Raw genomic sequence first — 26014 nt, 5'->3', positions numbered from 1 at the left:
AAGAAGGTGGTGTACTGGAACAAATGGTTGATCCCTCTGTATCATGAGCTCAAGTCAAACCCAAAACACCAGTTAATGACTCTACACACAAATTCATTTTGACACCCTGTTGCTTTAGTTGGTAAAACAGGTCAAGGACCATAATTCATTTCGAGGCTTTTTTTTAAGTGGCTTTATTGAGATTAATGGAGTTAGTGTAATGGTTTGACAAGGAATGCAACAGTGGGGAGGTGGTTAGCACTGTGACCTCACAGCAAGAAGGTCCCAGGTTTAAATCCTGTTTGACTCGGGGCCTTTCTGCGTGTAGTTTGCATGTTCTCCTCACGTCTGCATGGATTTTCTCTAGGTACTCAGCTTTTTGCCTCAGTCAAAGACATGCATACAGTGGGTACGGAAAGTATTCAGACCCCTTTAAATTTTTCACTCTTTGTGTCATTGCAGCCATTTGCCAAAATCAAAAAAGTTCATTTTATTTCTCATTAATGTACACTCAGCACCCCATCTTGACAGAAAAAAACAGAAATGTAGAAATTTTTGCAAATTTATTAAAAAAGAAAAACTGAAATATCACATGGTCATAAGTATTCAGACCCTTTGCAGTGACACTCATATTTAACTCACATGCTGTCCATTTCTTCTGATCCTCCTTGAGATGGTTCTTTTCCTTCATTGGAGTCCAGCTGTGTTTAATTAAACTGATTGGACTTGATTAGGAAAGGCACACACCTGTCTATATAAGACCTTACAGCTCACAGTGCATGTCAGAGCAAATGAGAATCATGAGGTCGAAGGAACTGCCCAAGGAGCTCAGAGACAGACTTGTGGCAAGGCACAGATCTGGCCAAGGTTACAAAAGAATTTCTGCAGCACTCAAGGTTCCTAAGAGCTCAGTGGCCTCCATAATCCTCAAATGGAAAAAGTTTGGGACGACCAGAACTCTTCCTAGACCTGGCCGTCCAGCCAAACTGAGCAATCCTGGGAGAAGAGCCTTGGTGAGAGAGGTAAAGAAGAACCCAAAGATCACTGTGGCTGAGCTCCAGAGATGCAGTAGGGAGATGGGAGAAAGTTCCACAAAGTCAACTATCACTGCAGCCCTCCACCAGTCGGGGCTTTATGGCAGAGTGGCCCGACGGAAGCCTCTCCTCAGTGCAAGACACATGAAAGCCGGCATAGAGTTTGCCAAAAAACACATGAAGGACTCCCAGACTATGAGAAATAAAATTCTCTGGTCTGATGAGACCAAGATTGAACTTTTTGGCATTAATTCTGAGCGGTATGTGTGGAGAAAACCAGGCACTGCTCATCACCTGCCCAATATAATCCCTACAGTGAAACATGGTGGTGGGAGCATCATGTTGTTCACCTGAAGGTTCACCTTTCAACAGGACAATGACCCTAAGCACACAGCTAAAATAACGAAGGAGTGGCTTCGGAACAACTCTGTGACCGTTCTTGACTGGCCCAGCCAGAGCCCTGACCTAAACCCAATTGAGCATCTCTGGAGAGACCTGAAAATGGCTGTCCACCAATGTTCACCATCCAACCTGACAGAACTGGAGAGGATCTGCAAGGAAGAATGGTAGAGGATCCCCAAATCCAGGTGTGAAAAACTTGTTGCATCATTCCCAAGAAGACTCATGGCTGTACTAGCTCAAAAGGGTGCTTCTACTCAATACTGAGCACAGGGTCTGAATACTTATGACCATGTGATATTTCAGTTTTTCTTTTTTAATAAATTTGCAAAAATTTCTACATTTCTGTTTTTTTTTCTGTCAAGATGGGGTGCTGAGTGTACATTAATGAGAAATAAAATGAACTTTTTTGATTTTGGCAAATGGCTGCAATGACACAAAGAGTGAAAAATTTAAAGGGGTCTGAATACTTTCCGTACCCACTGTACATTGCAGAGAGAAGGCCAGGTAGTATCTAGTCTTTACTTGGATGAGAACAGGGCTCAGGAACTTTTCTGTAACTGTTAAAAATTAGTGGGTCATGACATCCATCCATCCATCATCTATACCCCCTTATTCCTAACCAGGGTCACAGGAATCTGCTGGAGCCTATCCCAGCTCTCTTTGGATGAAAGGCAGGGGTACACCCTGAACAGGTCAGCAGTCCATCACAGGTCCACATAGATATTTGTGGGTCATGGCATTCAAATGAAATTCACTATCAAGAAATTGGGGCTGCTCAGCTTAAGTAGATATGAGACTTGGTCAAGCTGCCGAGTTTAAAGGTATCTTAGGTCACTTTAAAGGTGCAGGTTAAAACATCAGTTAACATACAACAGTAAGAGTGGTTGTGAATCTAACATTGACACACTTATTGTATTTTATTATATTTGTTTATAAGTGATCCTTTTGGGATATCCATCTAATAGTGATTATTACTGTGTGTTAATTGTACATGACATGAGGTGCATATCTTTCCTTACTTACTCACCAACCCTGACATTTTCACGTATATTATACAGCGCATCTGTAATTGTTAAAAGTCTGGCTATTAAGTGTATTTTTGCTCTGCTCCTCTGCTTCTAGAGCCAGGATTCTGGGTCAGAGTCACAGCTGAATACATCCAGCCTCAAGGAGGCTCTGGAGCGATTTGACCACAGCCGAACACCCTCCACCTCCTCACGGAGTTCCCGAAAGTCCTCATCACATGTCTCTGACAACACTTGCACTTGTAAGGACACACACACAGTTGTGTGTATAATGACGCATAAGTTATTCACTTTAACAGGACGATGAAGCCCTGCAGTACGATGATATTGTCGTACGACTCACGCATCTTTTATTCTCTCTCCAGCGACAGCCTCCAAGCTACACATGGACACAGCTACCCCTCCTCAACAGTCGCTGGCCTCCACCATGGTCATGACATCAGAACGTCGCCCATCCATCAGCAGCCAGGTGAAAATTTTATTTGCCAAAAACAGTAACAGCTTTTTGTCACCTCAAGTAACAGAAACAGAGATTGTAATCATGCCACTTAGTGGAGTTTTATATTAGGAAATTCACACACTTCAATTCTCACAATTTTCTTTGGTTTTGGTTTTTCTTGGTTTTCTGTACATTTGCAGTCTATGAGCTCTCAAACCACAGGCCAGAGTGTGACTCCAGGTATGATCACGCAGCAGCAGCAGCAGCAGCAGCAGCAGCAGCAGCAGCAGCAGCAGCAGCAGCAGCAGCAGCAGCAGCAGCAGCAGCAGCAGCAGCAGCAGCAGCAGCAGCAGCAGCAGCAGCAGCAGCAGCAGCAGCAGCAGCAGCAGCAGACCACTGTACAGGTGAGAATGGTGGGGCTGCTGGTTATGTTTGCTTTATTCACTGGCCAAGCAAAATCTAAGGGATCACATGTTAAAGTGAAGACATTCATTTCCATGTTACATCTTGGATGTAGGACAAAAAAAGATATCCCATTGCCCTCTGGGATTGTTATAGGCATTTTCACTATTTTCATATATTTATAGGCCAAATGATAAATGAAATTAATATACTTAATATAATATAATTAATATACTTATTATATTATATTATATTATATGAATAGTAAAGCTCATCACTGTCTGCAGCCCTGCTGTGTATTTGCCAATGTCTCGTAATGAACATCAGAAGGTCAGATCATGCAAACTGCATGCACACAAAGTTACTACAGCTGAATAAGTGAGTTGTTCTTTTTGTTTCCATCCACAGCCCATGATGGAGTTTTCGGCGCAGGTGAATGCCATGCAGCACTTAAAGGAGCAGCTGGAGCAGAGAACCAGAATGATCCAGGCCAACATCCAGCGGCAGCAGGAGGAGCTGAGACACATCCAAGAGCAGCTGCAGAGAGTCCAGGGACAGGGCATACAGGTATTTCATTTCATTTTCATTTCAATTTTATTTGTATAGCGGCAAATCACAATACAAATCATCTCAAGGCACTTTACAAAAACTAAAACTAAAAACCCAACAATTCCCTTATGAGCAAGCACTTGGCGACAGTGGAGAGGAAAAAACTCCCTTTAACAGAAGAAAAAACCTCCAGCAGAACCGGGCTCAGTTTGGGCGGCCATCTGCCTCGATCGGTTGGGGTGAGTGGATAGAGCAGAGAGAAATGAACAGCAACAATAAACAACAAATAGACACTGCAGGTTGGTGGGACCAGTAACTGCACATCAGCGATATACAGCTCCAGGACCAGGGACACCTGCAGAAGGTACAGAGAGAATAGAGAGAGAGGGAGAGAGCACAAGCTTAGTAAGATTCAATGGTGGAATATACATGAGGTGGGAGGAGAGAAGAGAGGGGAGGGGAAGGGAAAGGGGGGGGTTAGGGTAGTGGAGCTCAGTGCACCGATGGTCCTCGGGCAGTCTAGGCCTATAGCAGCATAACTAATGGATGGTTCAGGGTTGCCTGAAGCCAGCCCTAACTATACGCTTTGTCAAAGAGGAAGGTTTTAAGTCTAGCCTTAAAAGTATAGAGAGTGTCTGCCTCCTGAACCCAGGCTGGGAGCTGGTTCCATAGGAGAGGAGCTTGATAACTAAAGGCTCTGCCTCCCATTCTGCTTTTGGAAACTCTGGGAACCACAAGTAGACCTGCACTCTGAGAGCGAAGTGGTCGATTGGGATAATATGGTACTATGAGGTCTTTAAGGTATGAAGTAGCTTGATTATGAAGGGATTTGTATGTGAGAAGAAGGATTTTAAATTCTATTCTATATTTTACAGGGAGCCAATGAAGAGAAGCCAATATAGGAGAAATATGATCTCTCCTGCTAGTTCCTGTCAGGACTCTGGCTGCGGCATTCTGGATTAATTGGAGGCTTTTTATGGAGATACTAGAACATCCAGATAGTAATGAGTTACAGTAATCTAGCCTTGAGGTAACAAATGCATGGACTAGTTTTTCTGCATCATTTTGAGACAGGATGTTCCCAATTTTGGAAATGTTGCGCAGGTGAAAGAATGCAGTTCTAGAGATTTGTTTTATGTGTGAGTTAAAGGACATGTCCTGGTAAAAAATAACTCCAAGGTTTTTTACAGTAGTGCTAGAGGCCAGGGTTATGCCATCTAGAGTAGCTATTATTTGAGAAAAGTTATTTCTGAGATTTTTTGGCCCAAATATAATGACTTCTGTTTTCTCCGAGTTTAAAAGTAAAAAGTTACTGGTCATCCAGGCCTTTATGTCAGTTAGACAGGCTTGAAGTCTGGTTAACTGGTTTGTGTTAACAGGTTTAATACATAGATATAACTGAGTGTCATCTGCATAGCAGTGGTAATTAATAGAGTGCTTCCTAATGACATATCCTAAAGGAAGCATGTACAGGGTGACCAGAATCGGTCCTAGCACGGAGCCTTGTGGAACTCCATAACTAACTTTTGTTCGTGTGGAAGGTTCATCATGGACATGAACAAACTGGAATCTGTCCGATAAATAGGATTGGAACCACTTTAACGCTGTTCCTCTGATACCAATCACATGCTCCAGTCTCTGTAATAAGATGTTGTGGTCAATGGTGTCGAATGCTGCACTAAGGTCTAGGAGGACAAGTATTGAAACAAGTCCATTATCTGAGGCTAAGAGAAGATCGTTGGTAACTTTCAACAGTGCTGTTTCTGTACTATGATGTGCTCTAAATCCTGATTGAAAATCTTCAAATAGTTCATTCCTGTGTAAGTGGTCTGATAGCTGCTTAGCAACAGCTTTTTCTAGGATTTTAGAAATAAATGGCAGGTTGGATATTGGTCTATAATTAGCCAAGACTCCTGGATCAAGACTAGGCTTTTTGAGTAAAGGTTTGATTACTGCAGTCTTAAAGGCCTGTGGTACGTAGCCTGATACTAGAGATAAATTTACCAAGTCCAATAAAGATGAGTTCATTAATGGCAGGGTGTCTTTAAGCAGTCTAGTCGGGATGGGGTCTAAGAGACACGTTGATGATTTCGATGAAGCAACTACTGATGTAAATTCAGAGAGATCTATGGGAGAGACGCAGTCTAAACATAACTGAGGTCCTACAGATGATTCAAGAGCTACTGTAGTAGAAGATTCATTTATTGCAGGTATAGGAAGCATCTGCTGAATTTTATCTCTAATAGTTGTGATTTTATTTGTAAAGAAACTCATAAATTCATCACTGCTGAGAGCTAAGGGAACACTGGGCTCAACAGAGCTGTGACTTTTTGTCAGCCTGGCTACAGTGCTGAAAAGAAACCTGGGATTGTTCTTATTTTCCTCGATTAGTGATGAATAGTATGCAGTTCTGGCTTTACGGAGAGCTTTTTTATATGTTAGTAGACTGTTTTTCCAGGCTAGAAAAATTTCCTCTAAGTTTGTGGAACGCCACTTCCTTTCCAGCCTTCGTGATGCCTGCTTTAAGGTACGAATATGTAAATTATACCATGGGGCTAGTCTTCTCTGATTCACTAACTTCTTTTTCAGAGGGGCTACAGAATCAAGCATTTCACGCAGTGAGGTTACAGCGCTGTCAACAACATGATCAATTTGGTAGGGAGTGGGATTGAAGCAACTGCCCTCCACTACGTTTATACTTGGCATAGATGTAAATAAAGATGGAATCATTTTCTTAAATTTATTAACAGCGTTGTCGGATAAACATCTGCTGTAGTGGAATTTTCTTCCAAACGCTGCATGATCCATCATTTTAAATTCAAAAGTTATTAAAGAATGATCTGACAAAACAGGATTTGGGGGAAAAGCTATTAGATGTTCAATTTCGATGCCATAGGTCAGAACAAGATCAAGGGTGTGATTGAAACAGTGGGTGGGTTTATTAACATTTTGAATGAAACCAATTGAATCTAATATAGAATTAAATGCAATGCTGAGGCCGTTATTTTCAACATCTACATGAATGTTAAAATCTCCCACTATAATAACTTTATCTGATCTAAGCACTAGATCAGACAGGAAGTCAGGGAATTCAGTTAAAAACTCTGAGTAAGGGACAGGTGGACGGTACACAATGACAAGTAGAACTGGTTTTTGTGTTTTCCAGTTTGGATGTGAGAGACTGAGAGTGAGGCTCTCAAATGAGTTATAACTGTTCTGAGGATGAAAGTTTAATAATAGGTTTGAGTGGAAGATTGCAGCTACTCCTCCACCTCGACCTGTGCTTCGAGGAACATGATAATTTTTATGACTGAGGGGGGTTGATTCATTCAGACTGACATATTCATCCTGCTGTAACCAGGTTTCAGTAAGATAAAGTAGGTCAATTTGGTGATCAGTTATCAAATCATTTACTAACAAAGATTTAGATGAAAGGGACCTAATATTTAATCGTCCACATTTGACAGTTCTGTTTTTCTGCTCAATAAGAGGAGTGGTCTTAATTTTTATTAAGTTTTTATGAATAACTCCTCTTCTGTTAACTTCTGATTTATTTGATTTATATGTTCGAGGGGCAGACACAGTCTCTATGTGGTTTGAGGGGGGCGGCGGCTCTAAGGAAACTGCAGAGAGGCGTTTTAGACTGAGTCTCTGCATCCCGGTCCCCACCCTGGATTGTCAGGCTTTAGGTCGGCTAATAAACTCGGCCAAATTTCTAGAGATGAGAGCTGCACCATTCAAAGTGGGATGGATGCCGTCTCTCGCTACCAGACCGGGTTTTCCCCAGAAAGTGGCCCAATTGTCTATGAAGCCCACATCGTTTGCTGGACACCACCTAGACAGCCAGCGACGGAACGACGACATGCGGCTAAACATGTCATCGCTGGTCAGATTGGGGAGGGGTCCAGAGAAAACTACGGAGTCCGACATTAATTTAGCAAAGTTACACACCGACTCAACATTAATTTTAGTGACCTCCGATTGGCGTAATCGGGTGTCATTGCTGCCGACGTGAATAACAATTTTCCCATATTTACGATTAGCCTTAGCCAGCAGCTTCAGATTTGACTCGATGTCACCCGCTCTGGCCCCAGGAATACATTTGACTATGGTCGCTGGTGTCTCTAGCTTCACGTTCCTGACTATGGAATCGCCAATTATCAGAGTCGGTTTCTCAGCGGGTGTGTCGCTGAGCGGGGAAAATCTATTAGAAACGTGAACAGGCAGGTGATGAGCCGTGGGCTTCTGCTTAGGAGTACGTTTCCGTCGGACCGTCGCCCAGGCTAATTCTCCGGGTTGCTCCGGAGCTGCCCTTGGACCGCTAACAGACCCTGAGCTCGGTGGCTCCACACCAGCTAACGGGGCTAGGCTAGCTGGCTTTTGTTCGAAGGTGCGGAGCCGCGCTTCCAAATCAGTGATCCTCGCCTCCAAGGCTAACAGAACCTTACACTTATTACAGGTATCATTATCGCTAAAGGAGGCAGAGGAATAACTAAACATGTGGCACACCGAGCAAGAAAGAGAGAGAGAGGGAGAGGCCATGTTAGCTAAGCTAACTAGCTAGCTAAGCTAACCGGTAGGCTAACGAACGCTAAGTCAGGAAATGGCACTAAATACCGGTCAAAATAGAAAGGTACTTGACTAGTACCGGAATGTAGCAGTTAATGAATTGTTTAGAGTTTAGTTAGTTTTTAGGTGTGTTAAACTATAGGTAGTCTGTTGCTAGTCTGTAGACGAGCTATACAACACACACAACACGATACGCTTGCAAGACAAAGTGATTCGCTTACCCGGAGAGCAACACCAACAGGTAGTGCAATCAAAGTTTGCCACCACGTGACGTCATCAGGTGTGCCCGAGGGTCTCTGGTCCTCTAGTCCAGGTGGAGGTGGGTATGCAAGGCATTAACATTTAATGTAACTTGGATTTGTTTGTTGTGTATTTAATTTGTTCTATAGTTTTATTTTCTCAAATGTGACTTTTATTGAATTATGTCATGCACCATTTGAAAATGTCTGTCTTCTGTAGTTTTACTTACAGATGGGCATAAGAAACAGTGAATTGATCCAACATTTAAAGGCCAGATTTGGTAAAGAAGTCTGCTCTATATAACTGCGACAAACTTTTGCAGCAAAAGAAATATAAAAACAAGAAACTATAGAACTACTTTTAGAGCTAATTTTACAAACAACATAATCACATGCACCTTTTAATGTTCATTTTTGTTTGAAGACAAGCAACAGTCTGGCAATAGCATTCAGGTTTCTCCCCACAATGTGTTCCAAGTTTAGAAAATGTGTAATTTAAACAAAACTAGCATACACCCTCTCTTGCTTATGCTTTGTCTATTGTACCTGGCTCTGTCTGACCTAGATCAAGATTAGAATCATGCATTATGAATTATTTTTCTTCTGTTCAAAGGAAATGGAGATAAAACATTGGTGCTTCACTACATGCATGTGCAACATCTGAAGACATTTTATCTCATTAAATTAGTATAAGAAACCCATATTTAGATTGGGCAAATGACTGTACAGGAACAACTGCATATAGTGTAATTCTCGATCACAGTGGTCTGACTTCTGGGTTTTCCTTCCCAGCAGATGTTGCTGCAGCAGCAGGGTGGAACAATGAACGTACAGCTCCCTCAGGTGACCAGTCAGGTCCAGCAAACAGCGATTAACCCTGTCCATTCAGGAACTCAGCAGCTCACCATCCAGCAGGCCCCCCCCCCCCAGCAGAGCCTGCAACAGCAGACCAATGCCCTCGCACAGGTGAGACACATATGTGCACGCACGTGTGAAACTTATAGAGATGCTCCTATCTTTTGTGAAATTTCAGATCAGAATAAAACATCCTGGATGCCTTTTGCATGTGTGACTGTGATTTCAAAATGTAAAAGATGGATTCTGTGAAAACACCATTTATAACACTCTCAGATCAATTGGCCGTGTCCGTGAATTTTAAAGGAAATTTTATTTAAAAAATCAATATTTGTTAATATTAATGTTCAATCACAGTAGCAATGGAGCTTTTGCTACACATCTCACTTCATGTTTGAATGTGAATCAAAAATATGCTGGGCAATAAAACGATAGCGATATATATCGCGATAGACACGTAATCAATATCAATAAAAAAAATACATTTTAAAATGTATTTTTCAAATGAGTTTGTTCATGCAACCAGCCTTGCTTTGCTTATTTTCTGTTCTGTGTCTGCTCTGGTTTTAAGAAATTCAAGTCTGCTCTTTTCCACTTTCCAGCCTCAGCGTCAGCCCCAGCAACCTCCCCAGGCTCAGCCCCAGACCCAGAGTTCTGTATCTGCACCACTGTACAACACCATGATGATTTCCCAGCCAGGGCAGCCCAATGTGCTGCAGATCAGCACCAGCCTGCCACAGAACAACACACCGCAAGGCACAACCATGGCCACCTTCACACAGGATCGACAGATCCGGTAACAAAACAGAAACAAGCCAGAATTAGCTACCAGAAATTCCATCTGAAAGCAGACTGCTCAGGAAAAGTTGAAAAATAAGATTCTTGAACACTATAATACTTTTTCCATTTTCTTACATTCCCCTTTTCTCTATTTTACTCTATAAAGGTTTCCAGCAGGGCAACAACTGGTGACCAAGCTTGTGACAGCACCAATGGCCTGTGGTGCAGTTATGGTGCCCACTTCCATGTTTATGGGACAGGTGGTCACTGCATACAACCCCTTTGGTGGACAACAGGTAAGGGCAGTCATATGAAGATGAGCTTTGAATGAATGAAAGTGTATCTGTTTAGTATCCGCAACGATCACTACTTTGTGCTCAGTTTTGATCATGCATGAGGCACATTACCATCAGACCAGTGCCTATGATTGAAGTGTCAGGCCATCGGTGGGCGTGTTACCCTTTAAAAGATATTCCCATTTTTGTGCTTAAGCCTGAAAGTAGTGTACCCAAAACAATAAAGTTATTGTTCTTCAACCCTTGTGATTACAGTCATCACAAATAACAAAAAGTCTGAATGAATATAACAGAATATCAAAGTTCAGTATTCAGAAGAAGAATTAATATGTTAGACACATAAGTTATGCTGCCTAACGTATTTTTGTCATAAAGAGAATAATACCTTTAGTAGCCACAACATTTTCGAGGGAAACACTTTGGAACCTTAGCTACAACCAGTTTTTTGTTTTTGTTTTTTTTTAGTTGGCACTAGGGCTGGGCAATAAACGGATTTTATCGATTAACTTGAATGTGTAGTTTACATTGACTTGTTTGAATGAAAATTGCTTTTCTCTTTAACATTCACCAACGTTCCCCTCTGGGCTCAGCCCTTCCCCCCTGCACGTTTGCCATATTAGAGGTACACAAACAACATGTCAACGAGCAGGGAAGAACTCGTTCCCAAGAAAGGCACAGTGTCATCTGTAATTTGGAATTGGATCTGTTATGCAGCGTCAGACGCAGAGCAAACACCGTGCTGCAAAGTGTGTTTGAAGTCTGTTAGTAATAAAGGTAGTACAATCAATTTACTGCAGCACCTCAAACATGCTGCCGAGTGGGAGAGATGTTGGGCCCTATGAAAGCACAAGCTCACCCGCTGGGGGAGAAAAAATCAGTTTAAATCGTTAATCAGGTTTTTTTTTTTTTTTTTTTGTGAAAAAATCTTTTTTTTTTTTTTTAGGCCATATCGCCCACCCCTAGATGGCACTAAAAATGAGCTTCCTGTATTATTGAAAAGAATCAGGAGTCTGAGATTAATTAAAATAATAAAGATAAAGCTTTTGTTTGAAGTTGCTTCACCTTTGTGAAGTCTTTGAAACCTAAAGATTACTTAAAGGATTATTTAAAAGACTAGTAGATTGTCTACATTGGATTTGTTTATACACTGGACTCCATGCCTTTTCCAGTTCTAATATATCTGGAGATGTTTATTCAATTCAATTCAATTCAGTTTTATTTGTATAGCACCAAATCACAATACAAATCATCTCAAGGCACTTTACAAAAACAAAAAAGCCCAACCAATCCCTTATGGGCAAGCACTTGGCAACAGTGGAGAGGAAAGCTCCCTTTAACAGAAGAAAAAACCTCCAGCAGAACCAGGCTCAGTTTGGGCGGCCATCTGCCTCGACTGGTTGGGGTGAGTGGATAGAGGAGAGAGAAAAGAACCACAACAATAAACAACAAATAAACACTGCAGGTTGGTGGGACCAGTAACTGCACATCAGCGATATACAGCTCCAGGACCAGGGACACCTGCAGAAGGTGAAGCGAGAGAGAGGGAGACAGCACATACTGGGGGATAGAGAGCACAAGGTTAGTGACATTCAGTGGTGGAATATAGATGTGAGGGGGGAGGAGAGGAAGAGAGGGGAGGGGTAGGGGAGCTCGGTACACCGATGGTCCTCGGGCAGTCTACGCCTATAGCAGCATAACTAAGGGATGGTTCAGATTTACCTGAAGCCAGCCCTAACTATATGCTTTGTTAAAGAGGAAAGTTTTAAGTCTAGCCTTAAAAGTACAGAGAGTGTCTGCCTCCTGAACCCAGACTGGGAGCTGGTTCCACAGGAGAGGAACTTGATAGCTAAAGGCTCTGCCTCCCATTCTGCTTTTGAAAACTCTGGGAACCACAAGTAGACCTGCACTCTGAGAGGGAAGTACTCTATTGGGATAATATGGTACTATGAGGTCTTTAAGGTATGAAGGAGCTTGATCATGAAGGGATTTGTATGTGAGAAGAAGGATTTTAAATTCTATTCTGTATTTTACAGGGAGCCAAGGAAGAAAAGCTAATATAGGAGAAACATGATCTCTCTTGCTAGTTCCTGTCAGGACTCTGGCTGCAGCAATCTGGATTAACTGGAGGCCTTTTATGGAGATACTGGGACATCCAGATAGTAATGAATTACAGTAATCTAGCCTTGAGGTAACAAATGCTTGGGCTAGTTTTTCTGCATCATTTTGAGACAGGATATTCATGATTTTAGCAATGTTGTGCAGGTGAAAGAAGGCAGTTCTAGAAATGTGTTTAATGTGTGAGTTAAAGGACATGTCCTGGTCAAAAATAACTCCAAGGTTTTTCACAGTAGTGCTAGAGGCCAGGGCTATGCCATCTAGAGTAGCTATAATTTTAGAAAAGTTATTTCTGAGGTTTTTAGGCCCAAATACAATAACTTCTGTTTTCTCTGAATTTAAAAGTAGAAAGTTACTGGTCATCCAGGCCTTTATGTCAGTTAGACATGCTTGAAGTCTGGTTAACTGGTTTGTGTTAACAGCTTTCATAGATAGATACAGCTGAGTGTCATCTGCATAGCTGTGGTAATTAATAGAGTGCTTCCTAATGACAGCCTAAAGGAAGCATGTACAGGGTGAACAGAATCGGTCCTAGCACAGAGCCTTGTGGAACTCCATAACTAACTTTTGTTCGTGTGGAAGGTTCATCATGGACATGAACAAACTGGAATCTGTTCGATAAATAAGATTGGAACCATTTTAACGCTGTTCCTCTGATACCAGTCACATGCTCCAGTCTCTGTAATAAGATGTTGTGGTCAGTAGTGTTGAATGCAGCACCAAGGTCTAGGAGGACAAGTATAGAAACAAGTCCATTATCTGAGGCTAAGAGAAGATCTAAGAGAAGTAACTTTTAACAGTGCTGTTTCTGTACTATGATGTGTCCTAAATCCTGATTGAAAATCTTCAAATAGTCCATTCCATAATAGTTTCCATTCCTGTGGAAACAGCTCCCAGCCTGGGTTCCGGAGGCAGACACTTAAAATCTTCCTCTTTGACAAAGCATATAGTTAGGTCTGGCTTCAGGCAACCCTGAACCATCCCTTAGTTATGCTGCTATAGGCCTACACTGCTCGAGGACCATCGGTGCACTGAGCTCCCCTACCCTAACCCCCCCCTTCCCTTCTCCTCCCCTCTCTTCCTCTCCTCCCACCTCACATGTATATTCCACCACTGAATGTCACTAACCTTGTGCTCTCTCTCTCCCCTAGTTTTTGCTCTCTCCCTCTCTCTGTATCTTCTGCAGGTGTCCCTTGTCCTGGAGCTGTCTCTTCCGTTAATGGGAGTTTTTTTTCCTCTCCACTGTCCCCAAGTGCTTGCTCATAAGGAATTTGTTGGGTTTTTAGTTTTAGTTTTTGTAAAGTGCCTTGAGATGATTTGTATTGTCATTTGGCGCTATACAAATAAAATTGAATTGAATTCTACAGGGTGAGCAGAATCGGTCCTAGCACAGAGCCTTGTGGAACTCCATAACTAACTTTTGACTAACTTTTGTGCATGTGGAAGGTTCATCATGGACATGAACGAACTGGAATCTGTCCGATAAATAGGACAGTATATACAGTTCTGACAAAGTAAGTGTAAATACATTGGGGGTGCTATTGCATCTATAGGGTGTGGTTCAATTGGCTTTTTGATGAGGATGCCCTGAAGGATGCTTGTGCCAAATTTGGGACAGTTCTGACAAAGTAAGTGGAAACACATAGGGGGCGCTATTGCATCTATAGTGATTTTCTTAAGTCACATGCCCTGAAGAATGCTTGTGCCAAATTTGGTACAGTTCTGACAAAGTAAGTGCAAGTACATAGGGGGTGCTATTGCATGTGTAGGGTGTGGTCCAATTGGCTTTTTGATGAGAATGCCCTGAAGGATGCTTGTGCCAAATTTGGTACAGTTCTGACAAAGTAAGTGTAAGTACATAGGGGGCGCTATTGCATCTATAGGGTGTGGTCCAATTGGCTTTTTGATGAGGATGCCCTGAAGGTTGCTTGTGCCAAATTTGGTACAGTTCTGACAAAGTAAGTCACATGGGTTCAGGCCAGTGGGCTCTACAATTCATCAATTGGACCGATTGAAATCTGAGCATGCGTTTGAGAGTTATCACAAGTTGAAGTTGGCAAATACATAGGTCAACATCCGGGGTCCGGCAGGGAAAACCATAAAAGTTATCAAAAAAATTTGGATAACTTTAGCTGCACCACATGTCTAGATGATGCTGACCAAGAATCAGCTCATTCGGTCAAAAGCCGAGGTGTGCAAAAACTGGACATTTTGTAAAAGTCCCATTGGAAATGAATGGTGAGATTTGGTCATCGCCAAGACAACAGCCTTGAAAATCATCTATAATAATGAAGGAAGAAAGCTTGAGCTGGGTTTTACTCTGCTGATCAAGAGACCTGACTTCACTTGACTTCAGTATTGTTTGGGAGCACATCCTCGGTTCTGCCATCAGGTGGCAGTAAGGGTCTATTTTCCACGCTCTTTCTGTGGCAATGACTGACATCCACCATTGTTTTCCAAAGGGAGTTTTAAACTTAAAGGTGCAATGGCTGAATAAATGTCTGCTGCTGTTGCTCCTGCATTTATGTGTGGCGGTATGTGGTCTGAATTCTGCGTCCAGTCAAATTAACATTTACAATGATAAATGTGTGTCCACGGGTGTGTGCAACGGTTTGTGTGGCTGAATATGTTTGTTAATGTCTTAATATGTGTATCTGTGTGTTTTTGTGTCTCGGTACATCTGGAAATGTGAAGCTGTGTTTTCAACTGCTGCTGTGGTTACCGTGGAGATGTGAAGTGTTTCGCCGTTTGCCACTAATTGTGCAAGTTCTCCCACTTAAAAAGATGAGAGAGGCCCGTAATTTTCATCATAGGTATACCTCAACTATGAGAGACCAAATGAGAAAAAAAATCCAGAAAATCAGTCTGATTTTTAAAGAATTTATTTGCAATTATGCATTATGGTGGAAAATATGTATTTGGTCACCTACAAACAAGCAAGATTTCTGGCTCTCACAGACCTGTAACTTCTTCTGTAAGAGGCTCCTCTGTCATCCACTCGTTAACTGTATTAATGGCACCTATTTGAACTCGTTATCAGTATAAAAGACACCTGTCCACAACCTCAAACAGTCACACTCCAAACTCCACTATGGCCAAAACCAGAGAGCTGTCAAAGGACACCAGAAACAAAATTGTAGACCTGCACCAGGCTGGGAAGACTGAATCTGCAATAGGTAAGCAGCTTGGTGTGAAGAAATCAACTGTGGGAGCAATTATTAGAAAATGGAAGACATACAAGACCACTGATAATCTCCCTCGATCTGGGGCTCCAAGTAAGATCTCACCAAGTGGCGTCAAAATGATCACAAGAACGGTGAGCAAAAATTCCAGAACCACACGGGGGGACCTAGTGAATGACCTGCAGAGAGCTGGGACCAAAGTAACAAAGGCTACCATCAGTAACACACTACGCCGTCAGGGACTCAAATCCTGCAGTGCCAGACGTGTCCCCCTGTTTAAGCCAGTACATGTCCAGGCCCGTCTGAAGTTTGCTAGAGAGCATTTGGATGATCCAGAAGAGGACTGGGAGAATGTCATATGGTCAGATGAAACCAAAATAGAACTTTTTGGTAAAAACTCTACTCGTCGTGTTTGAAGGAGAAAGAATGCTGAGTTCCTACTCTCACCTATGGTCATGAGCTTTGGGTCATGACTGAAAGAACGAGATCGCGGCTGAAATGAGCTTCCTCCGCAGGGTGGCTGGGCGCTCCCTTAGAGATAGGGTGAGGAGCTCGGTCACCCGGGAGCAGCTTGGAGTAGAGCCGCTGCTCCTCCACATCGAGAGGAGTCAGTTGAGGTGGCTCGGGCATCTGTTTCGGATGCCTCCTGGGCGCCTTCCTGGGGAGGTGTTCCAGGCATGTCCCACCGGGAGGAGGCCCCGGGGAAGACCCAGGACACGCTGGAGGGACTATGTCTCCCGGCTGGCCTGGGAACGCCTCGGTGCCCCCCCCGGAAGAGCTGGAGGAAGTGTCCAGGGAGAAGGAAGTCTGGGTATCATTGATTCGGCTACTGCCCCCGCGACCCAGCCCTGGATAAGCGGTAGAAGATGGATGGATGGATGGAGAATGCTGAGTTGCATCCAAAGAACACCATACCTACTGTGAAGCATGGGGGTGGAAACATCATGCTTTGGGGCTGTTTTTCTGCAAAGGGACCAGGACGACTGATCCTTATAAAGGAAAGAATGAATGGGGCCATGTATCGTCAGATTTTGAGTGAAAACCTCCTTCCATCAGCAAGGGCATTGAAGATGAAATGTGGCTGGGTCTTTCAGCATGACAATGATCCCAAACACACCGCCCGGGTAACGAAGGAGTGGCTTCGTAGGTCCCGGAGTGGCCTAGCCAGTCTCCAGATCTCAACCCCATAGAAAATTTTTGGAGGGAGTTAAAAGTCCGTGTTGCCCAGCGACAGCCCCAAAACATCACTGCTCTAGAGGAGATCTGCATGGAGGAATGGGCCAAAATACCAGCAACAGTGTGTGAAAACCTTACAGAAAACGTTTGATCTCTGTCATTGCCAACAAAGGGTATATAACAAAGTATTGAGATGAACTTTTGTTATTGACCAAATACTTATTTTCCACCATAATTTGCAAATAAATTCTTTAAAAATCAGACAATGTGATTTTCTGGATTTTTTTTTTCTCATGTTGTCTCTCATAGTTGAGGTATACCTATGATGAAAATTACAGGCCTCTCTCATCTTTTTAAGTGGGAGAACTTGCACAATTGGTGGCTGACTAAATACTTTTTTGCCCCACTGTATATGTTCGAGGGGCAGACACAATCTCTATGTGGTTTGTTATAGATAATATGTTTTGCCAGTGATGCTAATTAAACGTAATGTGTGGGAATGTGTCTTTAAAACACTAACTGACCTACAAAATCAAATCTTTGTTTTATTTTTACTTAAGTTTTCTGACTCTATCCGTCTTTTAACCCCATGTTACTTCAGCAGGGAGGGCAGACCCAGACTCTGACTCTTCAACCAGCCCAGCCGCCCCAAGGTCAGCCGGACGGTCAAAATCAGACAGTTGTATTGGCTCAAAGCAGGCAGCAGGGGCAGCAGCAACAGCAACAGTTCTTACAGGTATCAGCAGAGGGCAGCAAATGTCATTTAGACTAGATGTTATGCATGTCTTTTTAATTTTGCTGAAAAGGCCTACAGTGATTAATTATGATGATTTTAAGTGTCTGCAACAACACAGCAGATGTTTTTCATGCAACTCACTTTCTGAGAGCTTAGTGTGTGAGTGAAAAGAGAAAGAGGGCTGAATTTAAACTATGAGAATAAAGAGTGATAACTACATTTTTTTATATTCTTGCACTGTTTTTCTGTCAGGGCACTCGTCTTCTCCACAGTAACCAGTCCACCCAGCTCATTCTGCAGGGGGCTTTCCCACTCCAGCAACAGGGCACATTCACCCAGGCAACCCACCAACAGCAAACGCAGCAGCAGCAGCAGCAGCAGCAGCAGCAGCAGCAGCAGCAGCAGCAGCAGCAGCAGCAGCAGCAGCAGCAGCAGCAGCAGCAGCAGCAGCAGCAGCAGCAGCAGCAATCTCACCACCAGAGGCACCAGCAGCAGCTGAAACCACAGCCCCAGAAACAGCAGAAAGCTCCATCATCGCACAGGACTGACAGCGTCAGCAGCCAACCACAGTAAAGTCTGGAGGAAACGTATTAAGTAGGAAAACCGGGGGCAGTGCACCCCCTAAGGGATTGCTGAATGCGTTTGACTCGGTCATGTGGCTGTGACAAACTTCTGTTCCCCAAAGCTGCCCTGCCTTCCACCATCTGAAAGGAATTAATCATAGGAAAGAGGAAAGCCCGAGAGTCCATGAGGAACTCGCCGAGGATTGTCACCATGGCAACGGGATGGATGAAAACCTCGTCTACTCTCGCCAGAGTCGTTGTCGCTGGGAACTTCCAGTTTCTATGGAACCCCCCCCCCCAAAAAATCCAGATAACATCTCATCACCATGGTAGTGAACACACTATTTTTGAAGGTGTGTCAAAGTGGACTGACCTTGTACAGATTTGCTGTATGACTTAAAAACACAAAAAAAAAACAGGTGTAAATATCCAACAAAGCCTAATAAGAAACGGAACTGTAGTATTTTATATGACTGCATATAAAGAATACCTGTGTAAGCTTTTATTAGTCACTTTTGAAAAACCAATTTTTACTTTGTTCAGTGTTTCCTGGAATGAAGACATGCTCCCTCAGACGCTTCTTTCCTCCCTGTTTTCAAAAAAAAAAGTCCAGATTGAGGCTTTAAAGTACTGTCAGTTTGTTTTTAAAAAAAAAAAAAAAAAAAAAAAAAGGGTTTGGCTGGGGTTTTTGTGGAAGATGTGTTTTAAACACTCTCTAAGACAAAAACGGCTCTTTTTAACTTTTGTAATTTCGAGTTATGTTCGGCCAGAATCTAGATTGCAGTTTAACTGAATTATTTGCAGAATGATCACTGTATGAATAACGGGTTTAAGTGATTCCAAGTGCCAATAACATAGTAAATTATGTTTTTGTTTTTTTGTTTTGTTTTTTTATTTCATGCAGACTATTCAATGGCATATATATTTTCCAACAAGATGTTACCCCTAAATAAAGTCTGCGTGTGTGTATATAGTAGGGATTATTTTTTAACAGAAAGCCCTATACGTGACAAACAGTATACCCTCACTTAATGTGATTGTGTACAGTAAATCACTGTTGAGACCTGTTTGTAATCTGTCATGTGACTCGCTAGTGTGTGTTTTTGGGAGTACAATCTTTGCGTGTATGAGTGGGCATGATGGTGTCTGTGGTCGATTGTGTGTGCGCGCGTGTGTTTGTTGCCCCTTGTGTCTTAGAATAATTGACTTAGTAAAGGTTTGAAGTTGCTGGATGGTACTTGTATTCTCAGGAATGTGGAAAGTTTAGCTTCTGCCTCAGTCTGGAAGTAGACCAGGAAGGATCAGACAGTGATGCTGCAAAGACCAGAGGAAGGAATGTCAAAGGGTGCAGTGACTGAATCAAATTTGACCCAGTTTTTTTACTGCCTTTCTTCTTTTCTTATCAAAATATAAATAGAGGGGGAAGTCTCCAAAGTGAGGAACAATAAATTGAGTTTTTTTAGGGGATGTTGTTGGCTAAAGTAGTACAGAAATATAGAGGAATCCCTGTTCAGCTTTCACCCATGACATTGACTGACTTCATTACGCTGAAGCGGTCTGCTGGTCTGTATCATCAGTGTTTCATCTTTCATCTTTCTGTCTCTTCCTAGACCTCAGAAACCTTCATGCAGTTCAATTCACTTGTCTCAGTTATCAAGCAGCAGTTAAAGCCACAGCTGGGCCCAGGTCCTTTTGAAATTCATAAGGATTTGGACTCAGATTCTGTACTACAGTTGTAAGCCATATCAAACAAAAGCCTTGGACTTGAGAAAGTAGAATATTTGGCAAGGGAGCATTCAGAATGTGTTGTTTTGTCTCAGAGTGTAGTAAAGACCCTGTTGGGGTGCGTGTGTGAATATAGCATCTCCTCTTCTTGATCCTACTTCTCGTTTCACTTGGGGTCGGTATTGGTTTCCCCTGGCGATAGCCAATCAGTTCTTGCGTTGCAGTATAAAGTGTAATATTCAACATACTTCCTCTCTGGTTGGGCTCCGTTTTCTGCAAGCTCTTGTGTGGGACAGCTCAACTTGAATTGATGTTTGTGTGAGAGAGAGTTTGTATGCATGTTAACTGCCACTGTAACCCATTCTATTTTCTTATGGAAACGTGTGAGCAGAAAGGATGGATGGTAGGGAATGCAGTCGCCTGTCAGGGTATAAAAATAGGCACTATTAATGTTTTCAATAAGAGACTCAGCAAACATTATAATAAATCAGACCATGTTCAAGTAGTAACCCTTGAAAGATATGTTTTTTTATTTTGTTTAAATAATGTGTGGAAATTAGCAACGGCAAAATGTAATCTCCAGCTTGTCTACAAAAAGAGATTTTACAGTGTTTTGAACTGAACCAGGTCTTCCACGTGTCACATACCCAGTGAGTTCAGTGTTGAAATGTTTAGTCTGTCCCTGATACCCAGCCCAAAGAATGTAAAGGTGTTTATAAAACATTTATGGATGCTGTTTGTTGATTTTTGGATTATAGAGGTTTTGTGATGAAGGAAAAAGAGGTGAGTGGAAGAAAATCATGTTTGTCACTGCAAGGATCCATACATATCCATATATATATATATATATATATAAAATCTGAAATACTGTTTACATCCTTTAAATTGAAAGAGTCTCTGAATGTCTCACCATTATAGACTGTGTTTCTGTTTTTGCAACAATCTTTTTCTGACTATCTGGTTGAAAAAGGAAGCAGTTGAAAGTTGAGGTAATAGGATATTTGAAAGGAGATGGCATTGTGAAGACAGTGAGGCCCACCCTCCACATAGATACATAGACCACCATTCCACTACACATTTAGGTTCTAAAGAGTCCTAGTGCTAGTACAATACTGTACACATACACAAAGCTAAAGACACCAGTATTCAGTGTAAAACGGTGCTATGCTTACCTGTACTGTATGTATGTATATCCCTTATTCTGCTCTTGAACTGTGCTCCTTTATCTACCCCAAAGTCAATAATAATCAATATTTTGAAGCAAACTGTCTGCTATTATTATAACCCACCTCTCCCCTCTTGGTCAATTTGAAAATAAAAACAGTTGCAAATTTTATGTCGTGTCTGCTGTGATTTGATTGTGCTTCGGTCTGTTTATTAGCTTCTCTTGTAGTGTGGCCCCCAGGATGGCAACGTCAGCATTGTCATGGCAAAAAGCACTTGGAGGCAAATCTTAGGTTAAAGGATGGCAAATTTAATAGGCAAAGCAACAGAGTCACAACAGAGAATATGGTCTGCAAACCGGGTCAATACCGATTGACCACGAACACAGGAAATGATCAGCTTTTATATCAGTTGAACAGCATTAATTTACACGAGTCACTCACATGTAATTATAGATTTAATCATGCCATCAGGATGGCATACATAATATAAATAGTCTTTATGACTTCCCGTCTGCTTCCCTGTGAATACAAGCTGTGTCAAAAGTCTTTGTTGAATTAACACAGGACACAGTAGCTGACATATTGTCTGTCAAGGTGTAAATTTCCCTCACACATCCCTCCTTTTATAATCCTATGATAACCGAAGCTAAACAAAAGTAAAAAAAATGGTCAGGATTTCTTAAGGCAAAGCAAAATTCAGGATGTTTTCTCAGGAACATTTTGTCATTATTTTTCCAGGAATAATGCTCAGTCTTGTTCATGAAAAGGAACTTCCCAATCAGAGATGTAAAGAGATACAGGGGAGGCATTGTCATTGAGTAATATTTGTATCATGTCAAATAATAATGCAATCATCTCAAGGCACTTTACAAGAACCAAACAAAAACCCAACAAATCCCTTATGAGCAAGCACTTGGGGACAGTGGAGAGGAAAACTCCCTTTAACGGAAGAAAAAAAACCTCCAGCAGAACCGGGCTCAGTTTGGGCGGCCATCTGCCTCGACCGGTTGGGGTGAGTGGATAGAGGAGAGAGAAAAGAACAGCAACAATAAACAACAAATAGACACTGCAGGGCACTCCAGGACCAGGGACACCTGCAGAAGGTACAGAGAGGTACATGCTTCTTCAGATGGATTACAAATCAGCAAATCATCTACATACTGTAGTAATGCTGAGCTGGCAGGTAAATAAAGGCCTTGAAGGCTTCTACTGAGAGTCTGATGAAAGTAACTTGGACTTTCAGAGTAACCTTGAGGACACCTGGTCCAGGTGTAAATCTTTCTTTCAAATGAAAAGGCAAACCAGTACTTGCTGTCCCTGTGTACAGGGACAGAAAAGAAAGCATTACCAGGCATAGCCCTGGCCTCCAGCACTACTGTAAAAAACCTTAGTTATTTTTGACCAGGACATGTCCTTTAACTCACACATAAAACAAATCTCTAGAACTGCATTCTTTCACCTGTGCAACATTTCCAAAATTAGGAACATCCTGTCTCAAAATGATGCAGAAAAACTAGCCCATGCATTTGTTACCTCAAGGCTAGATTACTGTAACTCATTACTATCTGGATGTCCCAATATCTCCATAAAAAGCCTCCAGTTAATCCAGAATGCCGCAGCCAGAGTCCTGACAGGAACTAGCAAGAGAGATCATATTTCTCCTATATTAGCTTTTCTTCCTTGGCTCCCTGTAAAATACAGAATAGAATTTAAAATCCTTCTTCTCACATACAAAATCCCTTCATAATCAAGCTCCTTCATACCTTAAAGACCTCATAGTACCATATTATCCCAATAGACCACTTTTCTCAGAGTGCAGGTCTACTTGTGGTTCCCAGAGTTTCCAAAAGCAGAATGGAAGGCAGAGCCTTTAGCTATCAAGCTCCTCTCCTGTGGAACCAGCTCCCAGCCTGGGTTCAGGAGGCAGACACTCTCTGTACTTTTAAGGCTAGACTTAAAACCTTCCTCTTTGACAAAGCATACAGTTAGGGCTGGATTCAGGCAAAACCGAACCATCCCTTAGTTATGCTGCTATAGCCCCAGAATGCCCGAGGACCATCGGTGCACCAAGCTCCCCTACCCTAACCCCCCCCCTTCCCTTCTCCTCCCCTCTCTTCCTCTCCTCCCACCTCATGTATATTCCACCATTGAATGTCACTAACCTTGTGCTCTCTCTCTCCCCTAGTTTGTGCTCTCTCCCTCTCTCTCTGTTCTCTCTGTACCTTCTGCAGGTGTCCCTGGTCCTGGAGCTGTATATCGCTGATGTGCAGTTACTGGTCCCACCAACCTGCAGTGTCTATATGTTATTTATTGTTTCTGTTCTTTTCTCTCTGCTCTATCCACTCACCCCAACTGGTCGAGGCAGATGGCCGCCCAAACTGAGCCCAGTTCTGCTGGAGGTTTTTTCTTCCGTTAAAGGGAGTTTTTCCTCTCCACTGTCGCCAAGTGGTTGCTCATAAGGGAATTGTTGGGTTTTTAGTTTTAGTTTTTGTAAAGTGCCTTGAGATGATTTGTATTGTGATTTGCCGCTATACAAATAAAATTGAATTACATTGAATTGAATTGAATTGAATTGAATTGAATTGAATTGAATTGAATTGAATTGAATTAGCCAAATCTACTACTGAAAAATTAGTCGAATTTGGTGGTACCAAAGACAAGATGGTTTGAGGATTACTTACTTCTGGCGCTCAGGGGTGGATGGCTGCATTCACTGCCTGTAAATCTTGCACAAAGTGCCATTCAGTTGGTTGACCTTGGTCTCTTATCTTTTTAACTGGAAAAATGGGAGGGTGCACTGAATTCTCACATGGAATTATTATGCCAGCTTTTAACAAAGAATTGAACACAGGCTTTATACCATCGATGGCTTCCTGTTTTAAAGGGTATCGCCTTGGCCTGAACTCTGATTTTGGATGTACTATCAGAGGCTTTGCATTTTTTACAAGGCCTACATCATATTTATGGGCTGCCCAGAGAGATTTTGGAATTTGCTAGAGCTCTGGTAGTAAACTAGTTTCTGTGATGTAAAGGCTGCAGCATTAGCGGTGCTCTGGCTATTAATGAAATCAACTGTTCTACAAACTTGTACAACTGATGTAAATAATGTACGATGTACATCACCCTTCTTACTATACTCTGTTCTAGGATCTGATGCTGTTGGTTGAAACTCCTTGAGGACCAGCAAGCTCTGCAACCAGCGGCGCAAGTCTTTCCAACTCCAGTCAACAGGTTTTGGCAGTGGGATGTGAGGAGTGTTTCCTGTAAAAAGTTCTTAATGGGTAGGGGAGGGTAGGGTAGAACAATGGCAACAGCAGTAGTCTTTGTCCAATAGATGTGTCAAATCTATCACTTCCACTTCCTTATTTTCTACCTTCCACAGTCTTTCATATTCAACATACTGCTGTCCTTCACATTTCAACTTACTCTGTCCTTCATATGACTTTCCAGTCAGCTAGGAACACCTTGTGTTTCTTTCATTTGTTTTGGACAAAGACCTGTGTTGCTCTGCACTCTCTCTTTTTCCTTCTTTTAAGTTTATCTTTTAACAAAGCAAACTGTCGACTACTCAGACTGACCTCCACAGGAAACCCCAGGTCCCTCCAGTTGCTTACAACTTGCGTTGTACTTCTTTCTAATTTCTTCATTTAACAGTAACAACCCCTCCTTGAACCGCCACCTTATCATGGTGGAGGGGTTTGAGTGCCCGTATGATCCTAGGAGCTATGTAGTCCGGGGCTATATGCCCCTGGCAGGGTCTCCTAAGGCAAACAGGTCCTAGGTGACGAACCAGACTAAGAGCGGTTCAGTGACCTCTTATGGAGCGAAAACCGAGGACCGTGACATCACCCAGCATGGCGAAGCCGGGGCCCCACCCTGGAGCCAGGCCTGGGGTTGGGGCCTGTTTGCGAGCGCCTGGTGGCTGGGTCTCCCCCCATGGGGCCCAGCCTGGCAAAGCCCGAAAGAGCGAAGTGGCGGCCGCCCTTCTGTGGACCCACCACCCACAGGAGGATCCATAAGGGGCCGGTGCCTAGTGGATCGGGCAGTGGTTGAGGACAGGGACCTCGGCAACCCGATCCCTGGATGCTGAAACTGGCTCTAGGGACATTGAATGTCACCTCACTGGGGGGGAAGGAGCCTGAGCTTTTGCGGGAGGTCGAGCGGTACCGACTAGAGATAGTCGGACTAACCTCCACGCACAGCCTGGGCTCTGGAACCCAGCTCCTTGAGAGGGGCTGGACTCTCTTCTACTCTGCAGTTGCTCGCGGTGAGAGGTGGCGAGCTGGTGTGGGCTTGCTCATAGCTCCCCAGTTCAGCCGCCACGTGTTGGAGTTTTCCCCCCAGTGTGAAAGAGTCGTTTCCCTGCGCCTTCGGGGATAGGTCTCTCATTGTTGTTTTGACCTATGGGCCTTTTTGGAGTCTCTCTCCTACCGGGGACTACATAATTCTGTTGGGGGACTTCAACGCTCATGTGGGCAGCGACAGTGAAACCTGGAGGAGTGTGACTGGGAGGAACGGCCTCCCCGATACGAACCCGAGTGGTGTTCTGTTGCTGGAATTCTGTGCTAGTCACAGTTTGTCCATAACGAACACCATGTTCAAGCATAAGGGTGTCCATCAGTGCACATGGCACCAGGACACCCTAGGCCAGAGGTCAATGATCGACTTTGTAGTCGTGTCATCTGACCTTCGGCCCTATGTCTTGGACACTAGGGTGAAGCGAGGGGCAGAGCTGTCAACTGATCACCACCTGGTGGTGAGTTGGATCCGCTGGCGGAGGAG

The 26014-nt window shown here is 43.0% G+C and overlaps 1 protein-coding gene across 6 annotated transcripts in view; it reads left to right on the top strand.

The window, feature by feature from the left end:
• clockb (clock circadian regulator b) overlaps positions 1 to 21402 on the top strand; it is a 29992-nt gene extending 8590 nt beyond the window's left edge. For 4 of the 6 annotated variants that reach the window (XM_026303106.2, XM_026303109.1, XM_026303105.2 and 1 more), the window contains 9 exons: positions 2538 to 2682; positions 2806 to 2909; positions 3080 to 3283; positions 3690 to 3848; positions 9431 to 9604; positions 10096 to 10289; positions 10440 to 10569; positions 17644 to 17778; positions 18031 to 21402. In XM_026303106.2, coding sequence (XP_026158891.1) covers positions 2538 to 2682; positions 2806 to 2909; positions 3080 to 3283; positions 3690 to 3848; positions 9431 to 9604; positions 10096 to 10289; positions 10440 to 10569; positions 17644 to 17778; positions 18031 to 18351 — 1566 coding nt within the window. In that variant the 3' untranslated portion in view covers positions 18352 to 21402. The remainder of the gene's footprint in view (positions 1 to 2537; positions 2683 to 2805; positions 2910 to 3079; positions 3284 to 3689; positions 3849 to 9430; positions 9605 to 10095; positions 10290 to 10439; positions 10570 to 17643; positions 17779 to 18030) is intronic. The other 2 variants (XM_026303111.2, XM_026303110.2) reach the window with 2 other exon arrangements.
• Positions 21403 to 26014: the final 4612 nt, after the last annotated feature.

The sequence above is a fragment of the Mastacembelus armatus genome, chromosome 1, assembly GCF_900324485.2.
Source record: "Mastacembelus armatus chromosome 1, fMasArm1.2, whole genome shotgun sequence".
Classification (NCBI taxonomy): Eukaryota; Metazoa; Chordata; class Actinopteri; order Synbranchiformes; family Mastacembelidae; genus Mastacembelus; species Mastacembelus armatus.
The sequence above is the reverse complement of the archived record's forward strand: the minus strand, read 5'-3'. Positions and strand labels throughout refer to the sequence as shown.